Source organism: Ursus maritimus, unplaced genomic scaffold, assembly GCF_017311325.1.
Source record: "Ursus maritimus isolate PB19 unplaced genomic scaffold, ASM1731132v1 scaffold_9, whole genome shotgun sequence".
In the NCBI taxonomy this organism is placed as follows: Eukaryota; Metazoa; Chordata; class Mammalia; order Carnivora; family Ursidae; genus Ursus; species Ursus maritimus.
The window spans coordinates 10,229,948-10,250,360 of NW_024427107.1; the positions used below are offsets into that span (position 1 = coordinate 10,229,948).

General features: G+C 45.6%; 1 protein-coding gene across 5 annotated transcripts in view; it reads left to right on the plus strand.

Moving 5' to 3' along the window:
- Positions 1 to 15,564, plus strand: part of FAM110B (family with sequence similarity 110 member B) — a 147,283-nt gene extending 131,719 nt beyond the window's left edge. For all 5 annotated transcript variants that reach the window (XM_040625855.1, XM_040625857.1, XM_040625854.1 and 2 more), the window contains one exon: positions 12,700 to 15,564. In XM_040625855.1, coding sequence (XP_040481789.1) covers positions 13,011 to 14,123 — 1,113 coding nt within the window. In that variant the 5' untranslated portion in view covers positions 12,700 to 13,010 and the 3' untranslated portion in view covers positions 14,124 to 15,564. The remainder of the gene's footprint in view (positions 1 to 12,699) is intronic.
- The last annotated feature ends 4,849 nt before the right edge of the window (positions 15,565 to 20,413 follow it).

The window sequence follows — 20,413 nt, forward strand, 5'->3', positions numbered from 1 at the left end:
AGGGAGGTGATGAAGCACTGAACACCAGCAACCATGTTTTGGCACAAGCAAAATAATTCTTGTTAAAAAATAATGGAAAACTCCATTTCTCGCCAAACAAACAAAAAATGCTAGAGACTGAGGGGGGGGGAAACTATTTTGAAAAGCCTACTCCCTTTTATCACTTTGAATGAGTCATTTTTCCTTAGTAAACAGGAGTGGGAAGCTTAAAATTAATCAAGATAGAGGCGGGGATAGCATCATTTTAAAGTGAAAGCACGAAGGAAGGTAGTAAAGGGAATAAAAATACACTGTATGTGAGCGGATATTGAAGCCAGAGCGTTCAGAGCTCGTGAAAGATGCTTTTGTCCATCCAGCAATGTCTGTAGTTTTTTAAAGTTTTTATCAGATTACTTTTACTATAGATTGGCGATTACCATAATCCTTAGAGATCCTCCTAAGTGAGCAGCCGTGTGTTTGTTCTGTTTCTTTTGGCAGCAGGAGCAGGGAGATGGGGAAGGAAGCGAGGCCTTTTTGATAGTTTTAGTGTTTGTTCTTTTACACTGAGGCGGAGAACCCATCCTGACCTGGACACGTGTCAGACAGGGTCCCTCCCCCCGAGAGACTCCGTCAGAGAGCGTGGCCTAGAAGAGGAGGTCCTGGCGGCCCGTGAGGATGGACAGGTGGGAGAGGCCTGGGGCCACACGCCCAGATGTATCCTTGTCACCAGGGTCTCCCCTCCCTTCTAATGGCAGCCTGCCTGCAGACACCTCTAAGCTGCCTAGCAGAGCCAACAGTTTGGCCTTCTGCCTGCTGCTATACTTCCAGCAAGCTCAGACGCAGAGCTGGGATGGGCCCGGGCAAGTTGAGTGAACTTCTTCTTAGTCATTCCTGAGCTCCTTGTCACCTGGACCCAGAACTAATATTTCAAGCGCACATTGTGGTGAAGCTTTACCTCGTGCCGTTCTAGGTTTGAAAATGATTGGTGTAAGTTGTGTTAGGTGCTAAAGATGAAAATACGTGCTGCAAAACTAGGCGTCGATCTACTTACATATCTTTCTTTGAAAATTATTATTTGTCCCACGATTCAGTCTGAACCCTTAAAAATGAAAAAAAAAAAAAGTTATCTTTTCTGAGTACACTTGAGGCAAAGAACTAGTTGTCCTAACAACTGCTGTAGTAAGAGCTATTCAAAAAACAGAAAGGTTTCTAGGTGTTCCCTGGTAAATGAGATCCACAATATTTGTTTGTTTCTTTAAAGTGAACCTACTGGTTATGCTTTAAAATTCTACCTTGTATTGATTTCCCTTTGCACCGTATTTGTGTTCTAAGCACACTTGAGTGCAATGTGTTCGTTAAGTTGTGAATGAACAGTGTCTGTGCGTTCGTGGACTCTTGCCCCATACTCGCCAATCAAAAGGAGGCGCTTTGAGTGTTGTTTCAGATGTATAAAGTGTATTCCAGGTTCCACTTTCTGAGCTTCTTATCTGACATCTTCATTGAGTCTTTACAATTTAAATGATGTGCTAGATCTTCTCCTGGGTGTTTAGCATTTTATATCTGCCTACTATGTGCATGGCTGGTGGCTTTCCTAGAAATAGCAATAAATAGCATGTGCTCCCTCCTCTCTGATGCTCTGGGTCGTCAGATAGAACGAAATCGCAGTCTTATGTTGCTTGTTGTTCTTTTTAATGTATTTCTCATTATTTCCATCAAAGTTCAGTTAACGTTGATAGATCTGCAGTCAGTGGTATCCAGAAAGAAAATGAAATTAATGGAACCCAATTTATAACACTTCACCTTCTGTGCTTGTGCATTTAAGCTGTTAGCAAATAGCAAGGTTATTTGATTTCACAAAAAGTTAGGAAGGTAAATAGTAAATAGCCATTTGCTAAACTATAACTAACCAAGAGTAGATTTTAGAACTAAAATATAATTAGTGTGGGTTCCTTAGCCATATTACTCAAATATAAAACATGGAAAATGCATCACACGTATCTTTTTAAGAGCTCTGGAGTGACAGTGTGACGCAGTGAGGTGGGCCCAGGTGTACTGATAGAGACCTGGGTGTGGAGCCTACAGCTATCAGTAGCTGACCATCCTAGCTTTCACTGTCCGGACATGAGTCTCTTCATCTGTAACATGGGGATCATAACACTTGCTTTAGAGACATGGACAGAATTGAATTTAAAAACCTTGGGCGCCTGGGTGGCTCAGTGGGTTGAGCGTCTGCCTTTGGCTGAGGTCATGATCTCAGGGTCCTGGGATCGAGTCCTGCGTCAGGCTCTCCGCTCAGTGGGGAGTTTGCTTCTTGCTCTCCCTCTGCCCCTCCTCTCTGCTTGTGCTCGCTTGCTCTCTTTCTCTCTCTCTTTCTCAAATAAATAATCTTTAAAAATAAAATAAAAACCTATAAGATGCATTAATACAGTCCTGGGGCATCATATGTGCTTACTAAGAAATGGTCATTATTAACAGGTTAATTTTTAAACATGATACATAGGAATTTACCTAATCCATTTACAGTGAACTTGATCCACTGTCCAAAAAATGCTGCTTTGCTTTTTCTCCCTTCAAGTTGACAAATGTTTCACAATTTTATTTTAACACATCATAATGTGTATTTCAGAGTAAATATCCTTTTACCCCAAGGCTGATCCCTAGAAATTAAAAATATTTTCAGAAATGAAGGTTCGTTCTGCATTGTCACCCTTAGTCTTTGCTGTTGAACGTACGCGCTCCCATTGCCGTAGAGTGCAAGCTCACACAGCTAAAGGAAAAAGCAGTGTGCGGAGTGCAGATGCTTAGAATCGATATCGGCGGAGAACAGGGTGCAGGGTGCCCAGATCCGCACAGCCCTGGATTCTGGTCGGGTCTCTCAGAGGCCACTCGCAAGTACTTACGCTCTACACTTATACGGGGGGATCAGACAGCCTTCCGGGGGTAGTCGTGAGGATGGATGCGGTGGCAATCTTCGCAGTATTTCCATGAACAACACACTGTTGTTGGGAGTTCATAATCTGTGAGATCGTTGAGTCCCTGCAATATCGTTAGGCTCCTGGTCTGCCTAAGTAGGGGAACCAGCTGACACTGAGACCCACGTTTAGCTAGCAAGTCTTCTAAAGCCTGAGATCTGAGTGGACTTGTCTGTAAAAAAGGACATTGGTCCCTTGAACTCAACATTCATTTAGAATTTGGCCGTGGCCTCCCACATTCTCACAGCTGAACGTAAAGCCACATAAAACTCTCTCTGGGAGAGGATAAAAGTGTCCAAAAGTGGGATCATTTTATGTTTGCTTGGAGAATGCGGGCAGTCCTATTGGGATTTCATTAGGAATTCTAGTAGCCCTGCTTTTTAATTACTTGTAGTTATTTTCATGAAGCAAGCCATTATATTGCCAATGATTTTTGGCACCAGCTACGTTCTCAGACTTGATTTCTATAATCTCAGGTGGAAGGCGGGGCTCCCCCCACTGGAACAAGCTGGTGGCCCTCTTGTAACAACATTTTCTTTACTTTCATTCGGCCAAGAAGAATGTTGAACCAGAAATGTGATTTTTTTTCCTCTGATCCGCTGTTTCATTTTCATTGCCTTAAATAGGAGAAAGGCATTTTAAAAGAAACCCATAACATTTTTTAATAATGGATTGACTTCAGAATGAAAATGAAGCATGTGAATATGTTTTCTAAATGACCTTGAGAATGACACTGAAGTAAAGAATCCATCATGGATTGAGATTTGACCTGCTATTTTTCTTCTACCAATTTTAGGTTTGATTTCATTTTTAATAATGGCTTTATTATTTACTCTAGCCTGATTCACTCATATAACTGTTTGCTTTGAAATTTGAAACCACATATTTTCTCTGTAACTCAAATAAAAATGGGTTCACGAGAATGACCTTTCAGACAGAAACTGCATAATCCATCCACTTTGACAGAAATAGCGCACGCGAGCACACACACACACACACACACACACACGCTATCGCTTGAGAGTAATGGAATCGTTTTAAGACAAAAGATCATTCAGTTACCGTAAAGCTTGAAATCTAATGATGGTGATTATCAGTGCCAAGTTGTGGACACTGGAGACGAAATGTAATAACCACTCCCATTGACTGAGCAAACTTGGTGCCGAGTTCCACGCTGAGCACTTCATGGAATTCCCACAGCAGCTCTAGGAAGTGTGGGAATCATGATCCATAGATGAGGAAACTGAGGTACACTGTGCTTGAGTAGCTTCCTAGGGTCGCAGACCTGTAAGTGGCCAGGCTGTGCGAGGTAAGTGCAGTTGACCTTGACCCCGAGAACCTGGGCTCTGGACTGAGGAGGGGCAGCGAGTCCAGCAAACAGAAAACCTGAAGGATATTATGCGAAGCCCTTTTGTTTTCTGCCCTGGATTTCTGAGGGTGAACAGCAAGTGTGTACTCTTTTTCCCATGCCCTGAGAATTCACCTGGCCAAGTTCTCCTTTCCATCCCTGGGATGAAATCTCAGATGGGACCCATAGCCTCTTCGGTTAGTCTTAAATAATTGAAAGTTCTCAGATCAGTTTCAGGATGAAAGAGCCCAGTCCAGCGTTTATCACGACCAAAACTCCAACCTCTCATTCGGTTTAAATGAACTTCTCTCTCTTGCAGCTCAGGCCTGTGTTGGCTTGGAAGGGGAGGAGGAGGGTTTGCTGTGGAGGAGGAGACTTAATAAACAGTGCAGATTTTTCCCCTCTTTTCCTTGCTCCAGCTCCTTTCCCACTCATCATTAGGTGTCACTTGTGACCTCTCCCAGTAGGTCCTGTGAGGGTGTGCGAACGTGCAGGGCAGGGAGAGTGCTAAGGGGAAGACGAGGAGGTTCCTCTCCTTGGCTCCGGGCATGGGAGATTTCAGAGCTCCCTCTCTGGGAGCTTTTGGGTTCCCTGGGGGCAGCTACGCCCCTCCTACCGCAAGGGGGTGCTTTCCCCTCTGTGCAGGGCTGCTCGCTTCCTTTGGGGTTGAATCTTTGGGGGAATTCCTTTTACCATAATCCCAAACCAGTTTTTCCCAAGTACTTATGTGGACCTAGAAAACTCCCACCCTTGTACGCATGGAAACACAGCTTCCTCTCACCTATCTGAGACCAGGGTAGACATACATAGCCACTGGCCAGGTCTCAGCTCTGAACAGAGAGCTTGAGACTGCCTTTGCTACTGATTTCTGGAGGCGAAGTTGTCTCCTGTTCCCATCTTTGCCCTCTGGGTAACACATTGCAAGCCCTCCGCTCTTCCCTCTGGACTTGCTCGGCTCACAGCGCCACCTGGAGGATATTTCCGAAACAGGGTGCCTCCTGGGTTGTCAGGATAATTTTCGCACATTTATCAAAATGCAGGCACAAGTTTCTTGCTGCTTCACCAGTGTGCCCCAGCACATTGTATGAGAGCCAGTGAGATGGACATCACTTCTTGGTCCATATCTGGGAAGTCATTAGAAGCTAAGAGTTGGCCTCTCCGCATCTGTGCACCCATTCCAACATCTGTTTCTGTCCTGCAGTTGTGTAGAATGGTCTTATCAGGAGAAACAGGGCTTAACAGGGGTGCTGAAAAAGTGGGGAAGTGGTTTACCCAACATGTGGAAAATTGAAACAAAATAATGGAAACCTAGGGCCAGGATTGGTTACCAAATAACATATGAAGACCTCCTCTAGCCAACTGAAAAAATAAGCTGAAAAATGATGAGGATACTGGAATCAAAAGTTGAAATGTTATTAGGAAAAGCCCCTGGGGGCGCCTGAGTGGCTCAGTTGGTTAATTGTCCGCCTTCAGCTCAGGTCGTGATCCCAGGGTCCTGGGATCGAGCCCCACATCGGGCTCCCTGCTCAGTGGGAAACCTGCTTCTCCCTCTCCCGCTCCCACTGCTTGTGCTTTCTCTCTCTGTCAAATAAATAAATAAAATATTTTAAAATCTTTAAAAAGGAAAAGCCCCTGGCTTCCAAGAATATACAAGTGTGATTGGCCAGAAGATAATTTCACTTACAGCTTGGAGCTGATGCTGACGGCAATGCTGAGGTCAGAAAAGAGAAGAGTCAGCCGTCAGAATTATAGATGAGCGGGATTCACCGGACGACAAGAAAGAACGAGGCACGTCATTCAGTAATTGCAAAAGTACAGGTCCTGAAAGGGCAGTGGTTTTGACTTAATGCTTCCAGATGGTTGGCCCTCTGATTTCTTAGTTTCTGTTCAATCAGTAGTGTGCAAATTCAGTCCGTATTTGGAAACATACTTTCGCCACTTCCCCGTTTACTTTTCCACTTTCGATATGCTCCTTTACTTTTGCATTGTTTGTAAGTTATTTTCGCAGCATAAAAGAAACGAATACAAAGGAGTATGCACTCGGAAGGGAAGATGTTGAAAACATGGCATGTTCATTAAAATGAATAAATCAGTGTCTTCCAAGTGGAATGGCATTGCTTCCTTTAGCCCCCAGAACTACGCATTATTTATAAATGCATTTTGCTTCTAAATATAATTTTTTGTGATAACCACGGTATTGTTAACTATGTGCGATACATATTGAGGTGACAAACTCTGTGACACCCTGCTGATTCAAAAAACATCGGCGGCCCGATGTGTGCGTGAGCACAGCTGGTTTGCAGGGGCTTGCCATAGTTGGGTTTGGCTCAGGCCTGGCATGCAAAGGAGGGAGGAATGGAAGAGAGACTGTATACTTGCCCACAAACCACTTCTCAGTAGTCATACCGGAAGCCCAGAGTCATCCTCAACACGCCCCCTCGCCCTCCACAGCCAGTCCGTCTCCAGGGTCAGCCCAGTGTACCTCATCAACATCTCTTGAAATTGTCCATGCTTCTCTCCATCCCCAGAGACAACCTCTCATAATTGTTATGTCAACAAAAAGTGTCTGGGCCCTTATTGAACCGCCTCAAATCCCATAAAGAGGTGGGTACTATTTTTATACCCACTTTGCAGATGGAACACTTGAGGCACAGGAAGGTACAGTAACCTGCCCAAGGCTACTCAGCCTTTATGGGGCTGAGCCAGGGTTCAGACCCAAAGGCAGCTACTCTGAGCCCTGCCGCTGTGTCCCTCCCCTGGACAGTTCTGACCGGCCCCTCTCCACAGCCCCTCTGGCTCCCCCCTCCTGCCACCCATTCTCTGCCGCCAGGGGGATTTCTTAAAAATACAGATCTGACCCTGTCACTGATGCTTCATTCCCCTTCAGTGTGCTCCCCGTACTCTGTCTAAAATCTGGAGTCCATCTGCCCCCACCACCCCCATGGGGTCTCTGACCACTGTCCCCCTAGCACTCCGCACCAGCTACTGGCTGTCTTCGATGTTTCTGGATTGTACCATGAACTCAGTAGACAGCCACTTCGAGAGTGGATGGCCCCGCCTCCCGCACCTTTATTCCAGATCCTCACTGCCTTTCATCTGACTACTGAGAAGTGGTTTGTGGGCAAGTCCTTTAGGACAGTCCTGCCACATTTGTCACAGCATTATTCAATTCATATCCGTCATATGCATTTTGAATCCTTTTTTTCTAAACTGTCATGACTTCCTGTTTCTTTACACCTGACACCAAATTGCTCCATCAACAGGTACTAACTGATGGAACACAGCCCATCATTCCGTGAGCACTCATATATTGTGAGTGCATTTCTCTCACATTTGTAAGGAATTCAAAAGGTAACATTGTCCTGTGAAACTGTGCATTTTTATTTCACTGACAAGGATGTTTCTCTGTCCTTAAATGGGAAAACCAAGAATAGAGCTGTGAGAGTGACCCCCCCAGCCCCAGCAAGTTGGAGTTTGATGGCTTAAAGTCAATAGCACAAATACTATTACAAAGAAGTCAGAAAGCGACATGGCACAATTGTATATGTATTGTCGGTGTTCTGTGATCAGACATGTTAGGAAATTAGAAAGATCGGTTCTTCAAGAACCCTTATTAACCTCAAAGGTAAAACTGCTTCTTTTATTATTTGCCTCCAAGAATGTTTGAACTGAAGACGTTTTCAAGCTCAACACATTCAATTTTCATAGATAAGGTCACAACGTGGAGATGTTCAGTGATTAGAAATTGAATTAGACTCCCCCTTGACAACAATATTACCACCTTTTCCGGGCCAGAAGGCATGTGGGAAATGGCCAGTCTTCACATATTTAAGAAACTTCTATGGGTGGGTCTGGAACTGTGTTCAAACTCAGGTCCTTGATCTAACTGCAATGCTTGCTTTCTACTTACAATTTAAAGACCAATTAGACATTAACTATCTCTTTCTTTTTACTTACCAGAAGCACTTGGCCTACAGTGTTTCACAAATTGAATTTTAAAATCAGGAGAGTTTCTGCAGAGCTCTGGATCTGCTGCTTCAATAGTGAACCGCAGTCCCCATAGCAGCCCTTAGCTGGAGGCCCCTTTCACACGAGCCGCAGTTGCCCATGATCAGCCAGACCTCGGGGGCATTGAGGTGCGGGGTACCTGGATTCCAGGAACTTGGCTTTTAAGCATTTTTCATATAAAGTGTATGTTTCAGGACTCATTTTCTGTCCCGGACTGCCTTCAGGGTTGCAAATGCTCTTAGTCCTAGCTCACTGGGTCTCCCCAATGTCATACGTTAGGGGAGGATGCTAGTCTACCTAGCAGCCCCTGTGAGCATCTGGCAGATTTGACGTTAGAAAAGGTTCAGTCCACTTTGGTTTAAAAGTTTTGAATTCTCTGCTTGCTATTTCCGTGCCCCCAAAGCCCCAGACTTTAATTCATTTAAGAGACAAGAAAGCTTGGTTTGTTTTCCTCTGTGCCAGAGGCGTTTCGTTTCTAACCTTGTGCTCCCTAGTGCAGCAGTGGGCTTCCTTCCCTTTCCCCTGGCCGCTCCAAGGCTAGACCAGCTTCCTGGGCACCACCTGGGATCTGCGAGAAACGCAGAAGCTCGGGCCCCACCCCAAATCTACTTCAGGACTCTGCATTTCAAGGACATCACCAGGGAGTCCCAAGCACATTCAAGTTTGAGAAACACTGCTAAAGTGAGTGGCAGCCACCATTTGTTTCTGGGCCCCCTGTGCCTGGCTGGTGTGGCACTTCAGCCCTCAGAGCCAGAGCAGGACTCCCGCCCAGATAATGTGACCCTCTAGCCTGGCTTCTCCATGGGGAAGGAGCTGGCAGGGCTTTGCCCCCATCGCCCTAGGCCAGATCGCAGTGGAGTTCATGTGTGCCCTGGTTCAGTGGACCGTTTTCTACCTCGGCTCTGCCACGCTTTATTCTCCAGTTCATTTCAGACTTTCATGAAATATTCAAATGAATATTCAACGTGGTCGCATGTAGCCAAATAGTTTGTGAGTGGACGTTTCTCTCTCCCTCTGGCTTATGTTCCCTCTTCTTAGCCATAAGTCAAGGATCAAGCAGGACTGTATAATGACTGTTGTTCCTGCAGTCCTCTGCCGCTGAGATCTAATTTTCCTTTCCTGGAACAAGATGAGGAAATAGCAGCCTCTCCTGGCCGCACCTGAGGGGTCTGCCCAGGTGTCAGGGGCCAGTGGCAAGGCTGAGTCAGCAGGGGGTCATGAGCTATGGTGCTCCCTGAGCACAGTTCATGGTTGTCAAATTAATGACGTCGAGATGTAGCCCCAGGTTTCCGGGTGTGTCATCTACCATTTGACCCGTCTTTTCAAATGTACTTAGTCCACATCGTAACAAAGCCTATACTGCAGAACTCTGGGAATATACAGCTCTGTCCCAGCCAACACTGTTGAAGCATTGAAAGGTGAAAGAGCAGAAGTTAGGGATTATAGAAGCATCAGAAGAAGGAGCAGCCTAAGCCCCTTTGTTATGTTTGAAGTAGGTATAGTTTGTGGGCTAAAACAGATGGTCTAGCCCCCGACCTGTCCTACAGCATTGTCCTCTGCTTTCGGTTCTTCCAAAAAGATGCTTTCTCTTGTCCTCTCCAAAGAGTTCAAATTAAAACTTTTAAACTCTGAACATGGTCATGTGTAAATATCAGTGTGTTGAAACTTATTAGGGCAATTGGGAATGACAGAAGAAAGAGAGAGGGAAGGGGCAGAACCAAAAGGAAATGAAGTGGAAAGTGGTTGCAGTCAGTGCCTTTCTCACATAATTCTTTCACACTGGTTTTGTTCTGGAAAATGCTCCCTAAGGTTAGATGGCTTGGAGCAGAAGGGCGTGCCTGCAGGAGCCCTCCTGAGGGCGTCTGCCTCTCTTTACCCATTTTCACGCCTTTTTTTTTCCCCGTGATGAAATCTGTGTGAAAGCAGGCCAGTGAGCTTCCTTAGGGGTGCGCCCTGGTAAATGGACTGGTGTTCGTCAGTCTTGCGAGTTGAGAGTAAAAATTCTTATTTAGTGTTCCAATGGCCCCAGAGCCCGCCGTAACAGACAGGGCGTGCTGCAAAGTCGGGGCAGTGGCAGTGTGGATATTTGGGCTTCTGGTCCTCGTGTGATGGAATTAGAAGGGAAGACAGGTGTGCCGGCCACCATGGGCTTCAAGGCCAGTTCACATTAGGTGATAAGGACAACTCATCATTCAGAGACTATTTTCCTAAGAACAGTAAATGCAGGAACCATAGTGCAGTCAGTCACACGCCAATAGTCCCAGTTGCCATTTTGAAATTGGAAATAGTTCATTCATTCTTAGCGCCTCAGAACCACACGATTTAAAGGGAGAAAGGATCTTGGGAATCTCATCGAAGCAGTTCGTATTGCAGATGAGGAGTGGAGGCCCCAGGAAAAGAGGTACAAGCTCTGTCACCTACCACCCACTGGGCCACCTTCCCGCTTGCCTTGCGGGAATTTGCTTTGGTCCTTAAGCACAAAGCTGATGAGTGCAAATCTTAATCCTGTCCTTCACTCTGCCCCTAAATGTACTGCCACTGTCCCATCTGTGGACACATTTGGAAGCCCCAGATATGGAGTTGGACATCTTACACACGTAGGGAGAGTTGGGAGGGTGGGGGGTGGGGTTGCCTCTGAGCCCAGGCTCTGCTACCAGTTCTGGCTCTGAGCTCCTCAGTGAAGGGGACCCCAGTTCACCTTCCCAGTCAGGTGAAACCAGTGTGGTGGATGGAGAAACGCAAAAGGCGCCGCAGAGAAATTGCCACTCCCCTCTGGCATTTCATTCGAAATTTGTTCAAAAAAGCAATCTCACTTAATCTTCATGAGAGGGGGGAGGAGGTGGCTTTTTCAACTAAATTGAAGTATCATAATGGAACTGCACAATTAAAGGAAGTCATTATGTAGGAGTTGCCTTGGGGCGTCTCAAATCTCGCATCGGAAAATATTTTTATTAGAGCAAATCCTTTTGCAGATTACTAAAATTGTCTCTTAACAAAACATGGCGATGGGTGTATTTGGAGATTAAGTTTTTAAAAGATGATAAGGGAGAACTATCAGGCTTCCCTTCCCCCACCTCCAAGCTTGTTCTTAATAGACACCTCATTTTCTTACCATGATAGCAGATAATTTTATAGTAATAACACTCTGTTTATTTTGTAAATTAGTTATTTGATGTTAGTTGAATACATTACCCTTAATGTTCCTAATTATAACCAAAGATGCTGAAAAAATCTGTAACCAGTTACTTTGGGATGCCGATGCATTCAAAAATGTTCTCTGCCAGCAATAACAGGCAGGGAGAGGAGTTGTTCTTAGAAAAATGCTACATATATTGTGCACTAAGTAGAAAGATGGCTTATAGATTTATATTGGGAGTACTGATAAATGTTTCCTTATAGTGGTTTTTGTTGAGGGAGAGGGTGGTCAAATTGTACAGAAAGCCATGAATAATAGGGCCATGAATAATTAACTATTATACCTGTTTTCTATAAAGTAACATATTTAGGTATGATTGACATCTTAAGATTGTATTCTTAGTTCCCTAGGGGATTTGGGGAAATACATACCACAAAGAAACTTTTGATTTCTGCTCATTATGTGTGAAAAATTATGGAGCACTTATCATTAAATTATCTAGTTACAAGGTTAATCTAGAGGTTTTTCTAGTTTTCTTGTTTAATTAAAAAATAAGTTTTTAGTTAACAGAAGGAACTTCATACATAGTCTCGCTTTTCAGAAGAAAGTGTTTTCAAATATACTGGTTGGCGAAAGTAAGATAACTGAAACATGCTTTTTAAAAATTTTTTCGTCTTTGCTGCCAATCCCCTTTCTTGCCAATGTTTTCAGTTTTTGAAGAGTTAAAGAAGTGCTCGTTTCAGATGTTATCGAGAGATTGGGGAGTAAGAAATTAGAAGTTTTGCTTCATTGAGAAAGAGACATACTCTAATTCACCGCTGCTGTAGCCTAAAGCAGATACCGGATTCATAGGAACCCAGGGGCGTTCAGTGAACTGGGAACGCGGCTCTGCCAAACCCGCATTTCCACATTCAGCCAGGATTTCCTGAGTTTGATGCAAGGAATGCCAACCGGGCGTGATCAGGGGGCGGATCTCACCAATGGGGAGGCGGCTGCACGAGCCCACGCGTGGGAAAGCTCAGCCCCTCTCTGTCCCCCGAGCACCCGTGTCTGACTGCGGGCGCCAGGCGCGGGCTGGGACGCCGGGCGCGGGCTGTCCGCGCTCCGGGACCCTGGGAATCGCTGCCCAGAAGCGGCCCTGGGCCGGAGGGCGGCGGGCGGCCAGCGGAGGCGGGGGCGCCGCGGGGTTTCTCTGTTGCTACAGCCGTGATGTCACTCGCCCATCCTAACCCGCGGTTGGTTGTTGTGTGTTTCAGCTCTGCCTGCAGTTGAGCACAAAGACCTGGAGGAGACTCCCACATCCTTCGGGGAGAAGAAAGGAGGCAGCTAAGCAGATTAAAGGAACTTGTGGCTTGTGGCCTTTTGGAAAGGGGGAAAGTGAATTAGAGGCCCCGGTGGCAGTTAATGAGCTGTGAGATGAGGCGCCGCTGCTGCTGCTGCTGCTGACACCCAGATTCCAAGCTCCGTCCGCGCTGCCCTTTGTGCTTCATGTACATGTGTCTATTCAGCGCATCCGGAGGCGCCCAGACCAGAATCCAACACGGCTGCCGGGGAGAGACCACCCACCATGCCCACGGAGACCCTACAGACAGGTAGCATGGTGAAGCCGGTCAGCCCCGCGGGCACCTTCACCTCGGCCGTCCCCCTGCGCATCCTCAACAAAGGGCCCGACTACTTTCGCAGGCAGGCCGAGCCCAACCCCAAAAGACTCAGTGCCGTGGAGAGGCTGGAAGCGGACAAGGCCAAGTATGTCAAGAGTCAGGAGGTCATCAACGCCAAGCAGGAGCCCGTGAAGCCGGCCGTGCTGGCCAAGCCCCCGGTGTGCCCCGCCGCCAAGCGCGCCCTGGGCAGCCCCACGCTCCGGGTGTTCGGCAGCCACGCCAAGACCGAGAGTGGCGTGCAGAGGGAGAACCTGAAGCTCGAGATCCTGAAAAACATCATCAACAGCTCTGAAGGCTCCAGCTCGGGCTCGGGACACAAGCACAGCTCCCGGAACTGGCCGCCCCACCGGCCAGACTCCACCGACCTGCACCGGCACTCGTTCGCCGAGTCCCTGAAGGTGTACCCCACGCAGGGCCGCGGCAGCCCGCAGGAAGGCGGCTCCCACGTGGGCAGGAGGCTGCTGGAGCAGTCGGCGGAGTCCTTCCTCCACGTCTCCCACAGCTCCTCAGACATACGCAAAGTGACCAGTGTGAAGCCCCTAAAAGCGATCCCCTGCAGTAGCTCCGCCCCTCCTCTGCCTCCCAAACCCAAGGTCGCGGCCATGGCCACCATGAAGTCCCCTGAAGCTGACCCGGTGGAACCAGCCTGCGGAGTCAGCCGAAGACCCTCGCTCCAGCGGTCTAAGTCGGACTTGAGTGACAGGTATTTCCGTGTGGACGCAGACGTGGAGAGGTTCTTCAACTACTGCGGACTGGACCCCGAAGAGCTGGAAAACCTTGGAATGGAAAACTTTGCAAGGGCTAACTCCGACATCATATCCCTCAACTTCCGCAGCGCAAGCATGATCAGCTCAGACTGCGAACAGTCTCAGGACAGTAACAGTGACCTTAGAAATGATGACAGTGCCAATGACCGGGTGCCATATGGCATTTCTGCCATCGAAAGAAATGCTAGGATCATCAAGTGGTTATATAGCATCAAACAAGCTAGAGAGTCACAGAAGGTCTCCCACGTGTAAGACAAAGTGCGTGCAAAGGAGGGAGGGATGGGTCTCTGTGCATCCGCAGTCGTGAAGGTTGTGAGGTCTCCTTGAAGTGTTGTGAGCTTCTCCACTCTCTTTGTGTTGCTTGTTGTGCAATGTTTCCAAGTTGCATGCCTGTCAACATGGGGACTGACCTGGCTTCCACGTCAACCATCGCTGCAGAGCCTGGCTGAACACAACGTCATCTGCCAAGAGTTTCAGGCCAGAATCCGATTAGGGCTTCAATCTTAAGCAAAACTGTTTACACGAAAAACGGTATACAACTTCTTCAATATTTATGTGGTTCTTGTGTTTTTATATCCCGAGTTCTTGTGTCTTAATTAAAAGTTTTATCAACTGGCTTTTAAGTTGAGAGTAGAATCTTTTTGAAATAAAAAGCCAATTTGCCTACGTGTGAGCCCGAAACAATGGGGAAAATCAGTGGGATCTGCCACCAAACAGATACAGTGACTGACCTAAGGTAGAGAACCAGGCTGGGTTTTCTGAGGAAGAAAGCGCTGAGCCTGATGTTAATCATTTGCATATTGGAATTCTCCTGCCACTTAAGTAATGGTTGGGGCAACAGTGCTACGTTTTGTGTCCGAATCAGTGTGTAAATGTTGGTGCTTCTGTGTAATACTGACCCCAAGGAAAGACAATCAGAAACAATGAAGGTGATTAAATCTAGGAGTTTGGGTGCTGGGGGTTTTGTTGATGTTGTTCTGATTTGGGTTGATTCCGAAATTTCTACTATGAATCTTTTGACGGGAACGGCCATCCTAAAGCTGATACTAAATGTCTTTAAAGAAAAAAAAGTTGTTTGTTTTTTGATCAAGAACTAATTCTATACTGACTCTCTTCCCCTTCTCCTTCCCTCCTTGTGTCGTTGATTTATTTGGGAGAGGGGAGCGGGGCTTGTGCAGGTGTGAGCTATCCGAAGGCATGAACACAAATGGGAATACCAGCCATATCGGTATAGAGCCTCCCATTCAAAAGCAAATACCTTCCATAGCTAAACCATATCTGAGCAGTGCGATTGTGTTGTCTTGCATATGTTATTCTTTCAGGCTGTGGACCTTTGTTGCAGCTCTAGGAAACTGGAGAGACATGATGCCATGTAGCTTTTCCACCCTCTGGTCTCTAGTGCTGCATATCGACTCATTCCCGCTTTCCCCAGTAACTGTCTTGCAGGTGGGTCGTTAGCTGTGGACCAGCTGACAGCCGTGGTGTGTGGTAGCCGAGAGGTAGACGTGTAGCGGTCTGCTTCGTTGCTCCGTGGTCATGCTCGGAAGTGCTCCACAGCACTACCTTGACTTCATCAGCTAATGGGAAACTTTTTATGGTGTAAATGCTGTAAGACTTTGTACATACTTCAGTTGTTATGAAATCTTTAAGAAAAAAGAAAAAGTTACGCTAATAAATAGCTTTGGTGCAGGCACTAACGGTGGTGGTTTCTCTTTGTCCTCTTCTTTGCTCCCGCCACGAAAAGTTTAACTTTGGACTGTGAGCCAGAAGCAGATTTGTGATAGCCTTGAAGGAACATGTTTTCATTAAGTTACTTTTGCCATATCACAGTTATTCTGAACAGCGATAGCAGTGTGCTTTTGCTAAAATAGTTTCGTCAAGGTTCCTAAAATATGCTGCCTCTTTTACTTGGTTCACACTTGGTTATTTTTACCTTTTCTTAAACATCAGAAATTTTCACATCTTCCGCGAGACCTTCAGTTGTAAATATTTATGAGTTCTTACTGTGGAGACCTACCTTTGAATGTTATTTGTACAAGCCCAACATCATTAGCATTACAGGAGTTCATACATTTGTCCACTCGTTCGTTCATTCCTCTTTCAACAGGTCATTTGGTGAGTGGCCCCCTTTTTGGGCCTGACAGTAGGCACAGGACTGCTGGGGTCAACAACACAGTCTCTGCCTTCAGGGACATAGATGCTCCCCTTTAAGAGAAACCGCATTCCTCTTAGTGGACAGATCGTAACTCCTCTTATTAGGACACTGAGTATTCAAGTATCTATTGAATCAAGTTATTTGAAGATTCACATTGCTTCAGAAGTTACATGTACTGTGTAAATGGAAAAGAAAGCATTGCTTAAAAAGCAATTTTCAGAAGCAGAAATGATAAGATTCCCAACTATTACTGTTTCTAACTTTTTCCTTCTGGAAATCGAATGTGGTTCCCTGACCCTCTCTCTGCTGATTTGGAATTCTTTCTGGTTCTCTGATTAATTATCAGTTCCACTAGACCTCTACTTCCCAGAAGAAATATTTGGAAATGTAGCTTTCAGTGGTGATGACACAGTGCATTCAAGATGATAGAATGAAAATAGGTTTCTTTCATTTAGTTCAAAATAAGTATATATGTGTGTGTGTGTGTGTGTATACATATATATTCTTCCCTCGCGGTTAAGGCAGAAATGTGGCCATTTGAAATATTCATGGCTTAGCATTTATATATCCATCTCTTTCTAGAGCTATTGAAATACCAAAAATAGATGTCATTTTTCTAAGGAAACCAGTTTTTTGGGAGGCAAGCACTTCTTAGCTAATTTAATATCACTGTCTATGCTGTTTTAGTCATGGATTCTGATGAAGCTTCCAGCATTTCAAAACCACGTTTAATCTGTGTCCCACCATAATTCAGCCTAATCCTCTGTGGCCTTATTTGTACAATGGACAAATGTGAGCCTTTTGGTTCCCTTTATGGAAGGGGGGAGCTCATTATTTTCTTTTTTGTTCTTGAAATTAGAGTTTCTATAAAGGACTGTTTCAGAGGCTTCATATTAAATCCTAAGAGTAAGACATTTCCTAATTGTGAAGTCCTTTTTACAAAGTGCTGGTTCTGCTAGTGCACGAAAAGTATCTCGTGTGTGCGTGCATGCTTGTGTGCGTGTGTGCGTGTGCGTGTGTGTGTGTGTGGTGATAATCGTCACGTTGGTAGGAATAGAGAGTTATCATGTAGTTCAGTGTACTTTTCCCTGACACAATGCAGATTGAAGCATGATTTCACAAGATGGCTCTAAATACTGGTTGTTTCCGAAAACCACCAAATTTTAAGACTACTCCCAATATCCACCCGCTCTGCCGTTGTCTTAATCCAGGCTCCCATCTTCATACCTGAACTGTATTCTTCCCGTAACCTCCTACCTGGAGGTCCCTCAGCCCCCAACCAATCTCCCTCCCATCCCATTTCATGCCAAAGACATCCTAATCAACTCTGATCGTGTCGCTCCTCTATGTGAAAACATCCTCCAGCTTGCACATGTTGCTGAAAGGAGATATCCTAACTTCTTATGAGAGAATGTGGGGCATTTACCTTTCAGACCCCATTTTCTGTGTCCCCAGGCCCTCAGGCTCCAAGCAGAGGAAGTTTCCATTGAGAACTGTTTGCCACTGTATTAGTGGTCTATTGCTGCAAAACAAATTTCCCCAAAGCTCAGCAACTTCAAACAAATATTATCTCCCTTTCTGCCGGTTAGGGAGCCTGGTGTGGCTTAGTCAGATGCTTCTGGCACAGGGTATCTCATTAGGCTCCAGACAAAATGTCGGTTGGGGCTACATCCTCTGAAGGCTTGACCGGGGCTGGAGAACCTAAAATTCCAAGATGAATCATGTGGTGGTGGCAAGAGTCCTGACAACATGGCGTCTGGCTTCCTCGAAAGGAGTGACCCAAGAGAGAAAGCAATGAGGAAGCCACAGAGCCTTTTATGATCCAATAACTAAAGTCACACCCCTTCACCATGTTCAAGACATTTAAAGCATGTCACTAAATACAGCCCACACTCATGGAGAGGAGAGTTAGACCTCATCTTTTAAAGGAAGGAATAGCAAAGCATTTATGAACATGTTTTAAAAATCACTACTGCTGAATTTCAGTAGCTTTTCATTCTGTGAGGAATGCTTTTTCCTTCCTCCTTGACCTTGCTGATTCCTGCTCTTTCAAGACTCAACACAACGATCAACCAGTGAGATTTTTGCATTTCTATGATGTCTTTTCCCATTACCTACTAATTTTTGTCCTGCGCATGGGCCCAGCCTTTGCAAGCTTAAACAGTGCCTTTGTGTAAATTGTTAAAAGGTATACCTTCCTCAAAACAATTTCTTTTCTGCCAGATTAAAAAAAAGAACTGTCCTAATAATTCATAAGTCTCCAATGATTATAATGTGAACTGTGATCTCAGAGAGGGCCAGTGCACAGCACAGCAGCCCAGAGTATCTAGTAGATGCTTAGTAAGGGTTGGCTGGATTTTTTTTAACCTATCACTTTCAAGTCCTGTGCCAGTTACTCTATAAGTGTTAGCAAATGAACCCAGGCTGGTAGTTACTGTCCCATTTTACAGGAGAAAAACCTCAGTTCCATGGAGGTGAAGCCCCTTAACCAAGATCCCAGAGGAAGTAGAGGCAGAATGGGACTTGAACTCTACACTGCGATTCCAGCTCTGCCCCCTCCCCCTGCCACAGCCCAGCTCAAACCACAGAAAGGCAGACTGAAGTGTTTTGTATTCTAAAACCAAAGTGCTCTTAAATTCATCCTGTTAATTTCTTCTGCCTGTATATACAAACATGTCTCAGACACTCAGAATTTCAACAATTTCATTCTTACCAAAATGGTAACCAATAAAATTTAGAAAAAGACTTCAGCTGTTCCATGATGTGTAACACAGAGCCTGCTAAGTCCAAAGAGACAAGGCTGTTGTTAGAAGAGTGTTTTTTCAGTTTTGAGTGTGCTGTGTTTTGGAGGTACATCCTGTCTTTTTTGGCCAAGGACTTTTGGAAGGGTAAACAGAGATAAATGTCTGCCCATAATTCAACAATCAGGAAACACATTTTGGCAATTTGGTGAATCAGCATCCCTCCCCTCGGCCATCCTTGAAGAGGTACATGGTGTGTTCTGCCCAGAAGATGTACTGGGGAAGGAATAACAAGGTTAAGGGTGCTCCAGAGGAACTGAATAGATTCTTAACTCAGAAAGGATGATTAATCTCACCACGATTTTGAAAATGTGAAACCTGCCTTGTCCACTTAGCCCCGTAAGATGACCAAGAATTCTATTGGCTTCCACATGGCTTCCAAGAGATGTACTATGAAGGACCACAGGCTCGGTGGCGGTATGGTTGGCTCAGAACAAGTCACCGTCATGGGGGGTTTCTCTCATATGTTCAGCTCGCACCCCCTTGCTTTGGCAGAAACCCAGCAGAAGGAGAAGCCAGAGGGAAATGGGCCTCAGCAGCCTTTTGAAACCCCTTCCTCCAATAACTGAGAACAATCCCCCTAAAACTTTGCCTCCATTCTCTCATCTGTAAAACAGAAGGAAAGTCATCTAATGTGTGTTCCTTTGGCCTCAGGGCTGTGACAGCACTGAGAGCTGTTTCCGGAACTTTAGATTGAGGTGTGGGGTTAACGAAAATTCAGAGAGGACTGGATTCATGTTGTCATGGTGAGCAGGATAGCAGGCAAGGCCTGAAGGGGACCAAATACTTCCCTGACGGGCATTTTATGTACCTGCCACTGAGAGAGTTCTAGCTGGAGAAGGAAATGGAGTCTGTAAAACGATTCTTCTCTGAATGGAAGGAATCTCCAGAAACATGACAGGTTGTCAAAAGCTGACAGAGTTGAACGTGGCCAAGTGCACACCGACCTACAAAACCATGATAATAATAATGATATAGTCATTCACTAATTGGGCATTTTTTTCATTCCACATTCATGAAACAACTATTAGTATGTCTTAGATGCAATGCTAAAAGCCCTTCGTCCCATTATCTCATTTTATTCTCACAAGAACTTTAAAAGTGAATTGGAATCCATTTTGCAGATGAGAGATCTGAGGACTGAGCAACTTCTCAAAGGCACACATCCAATAAGGGGCAAGAGTGAAATGCAAACCCATGTTAATAAAGCACATGTTAAGACTCATTCCATAATGAATTTTTAGCATCTAGGAGGGTGGGAGCCATTTTCACTTCTTTGTGGTAGGTACGATGTGTTACAGAACATTCCCCAGAAGCTGAACACGCAGTTGCAGATACTGGATTGTGATTCTTCCATACAGTGAGTGACCGAAACCTGCTTCTCATATTCGATCACATCAGGACTGAAGCTTCTGGGTTCTTCTGAGAGGGACACTAGTGATCAACTATCCCTCTCGTACTTTACAGAGGAGGAAACAGGTGCAGAGCCATGAAGCGGTGGGATCCAGACGGGGCTACAGAGCAGGAGGGTCAGCCGCTGTGGCTGGAACAGAGACGCGAGTGTTCCCCCACCCTCACAAAGGACC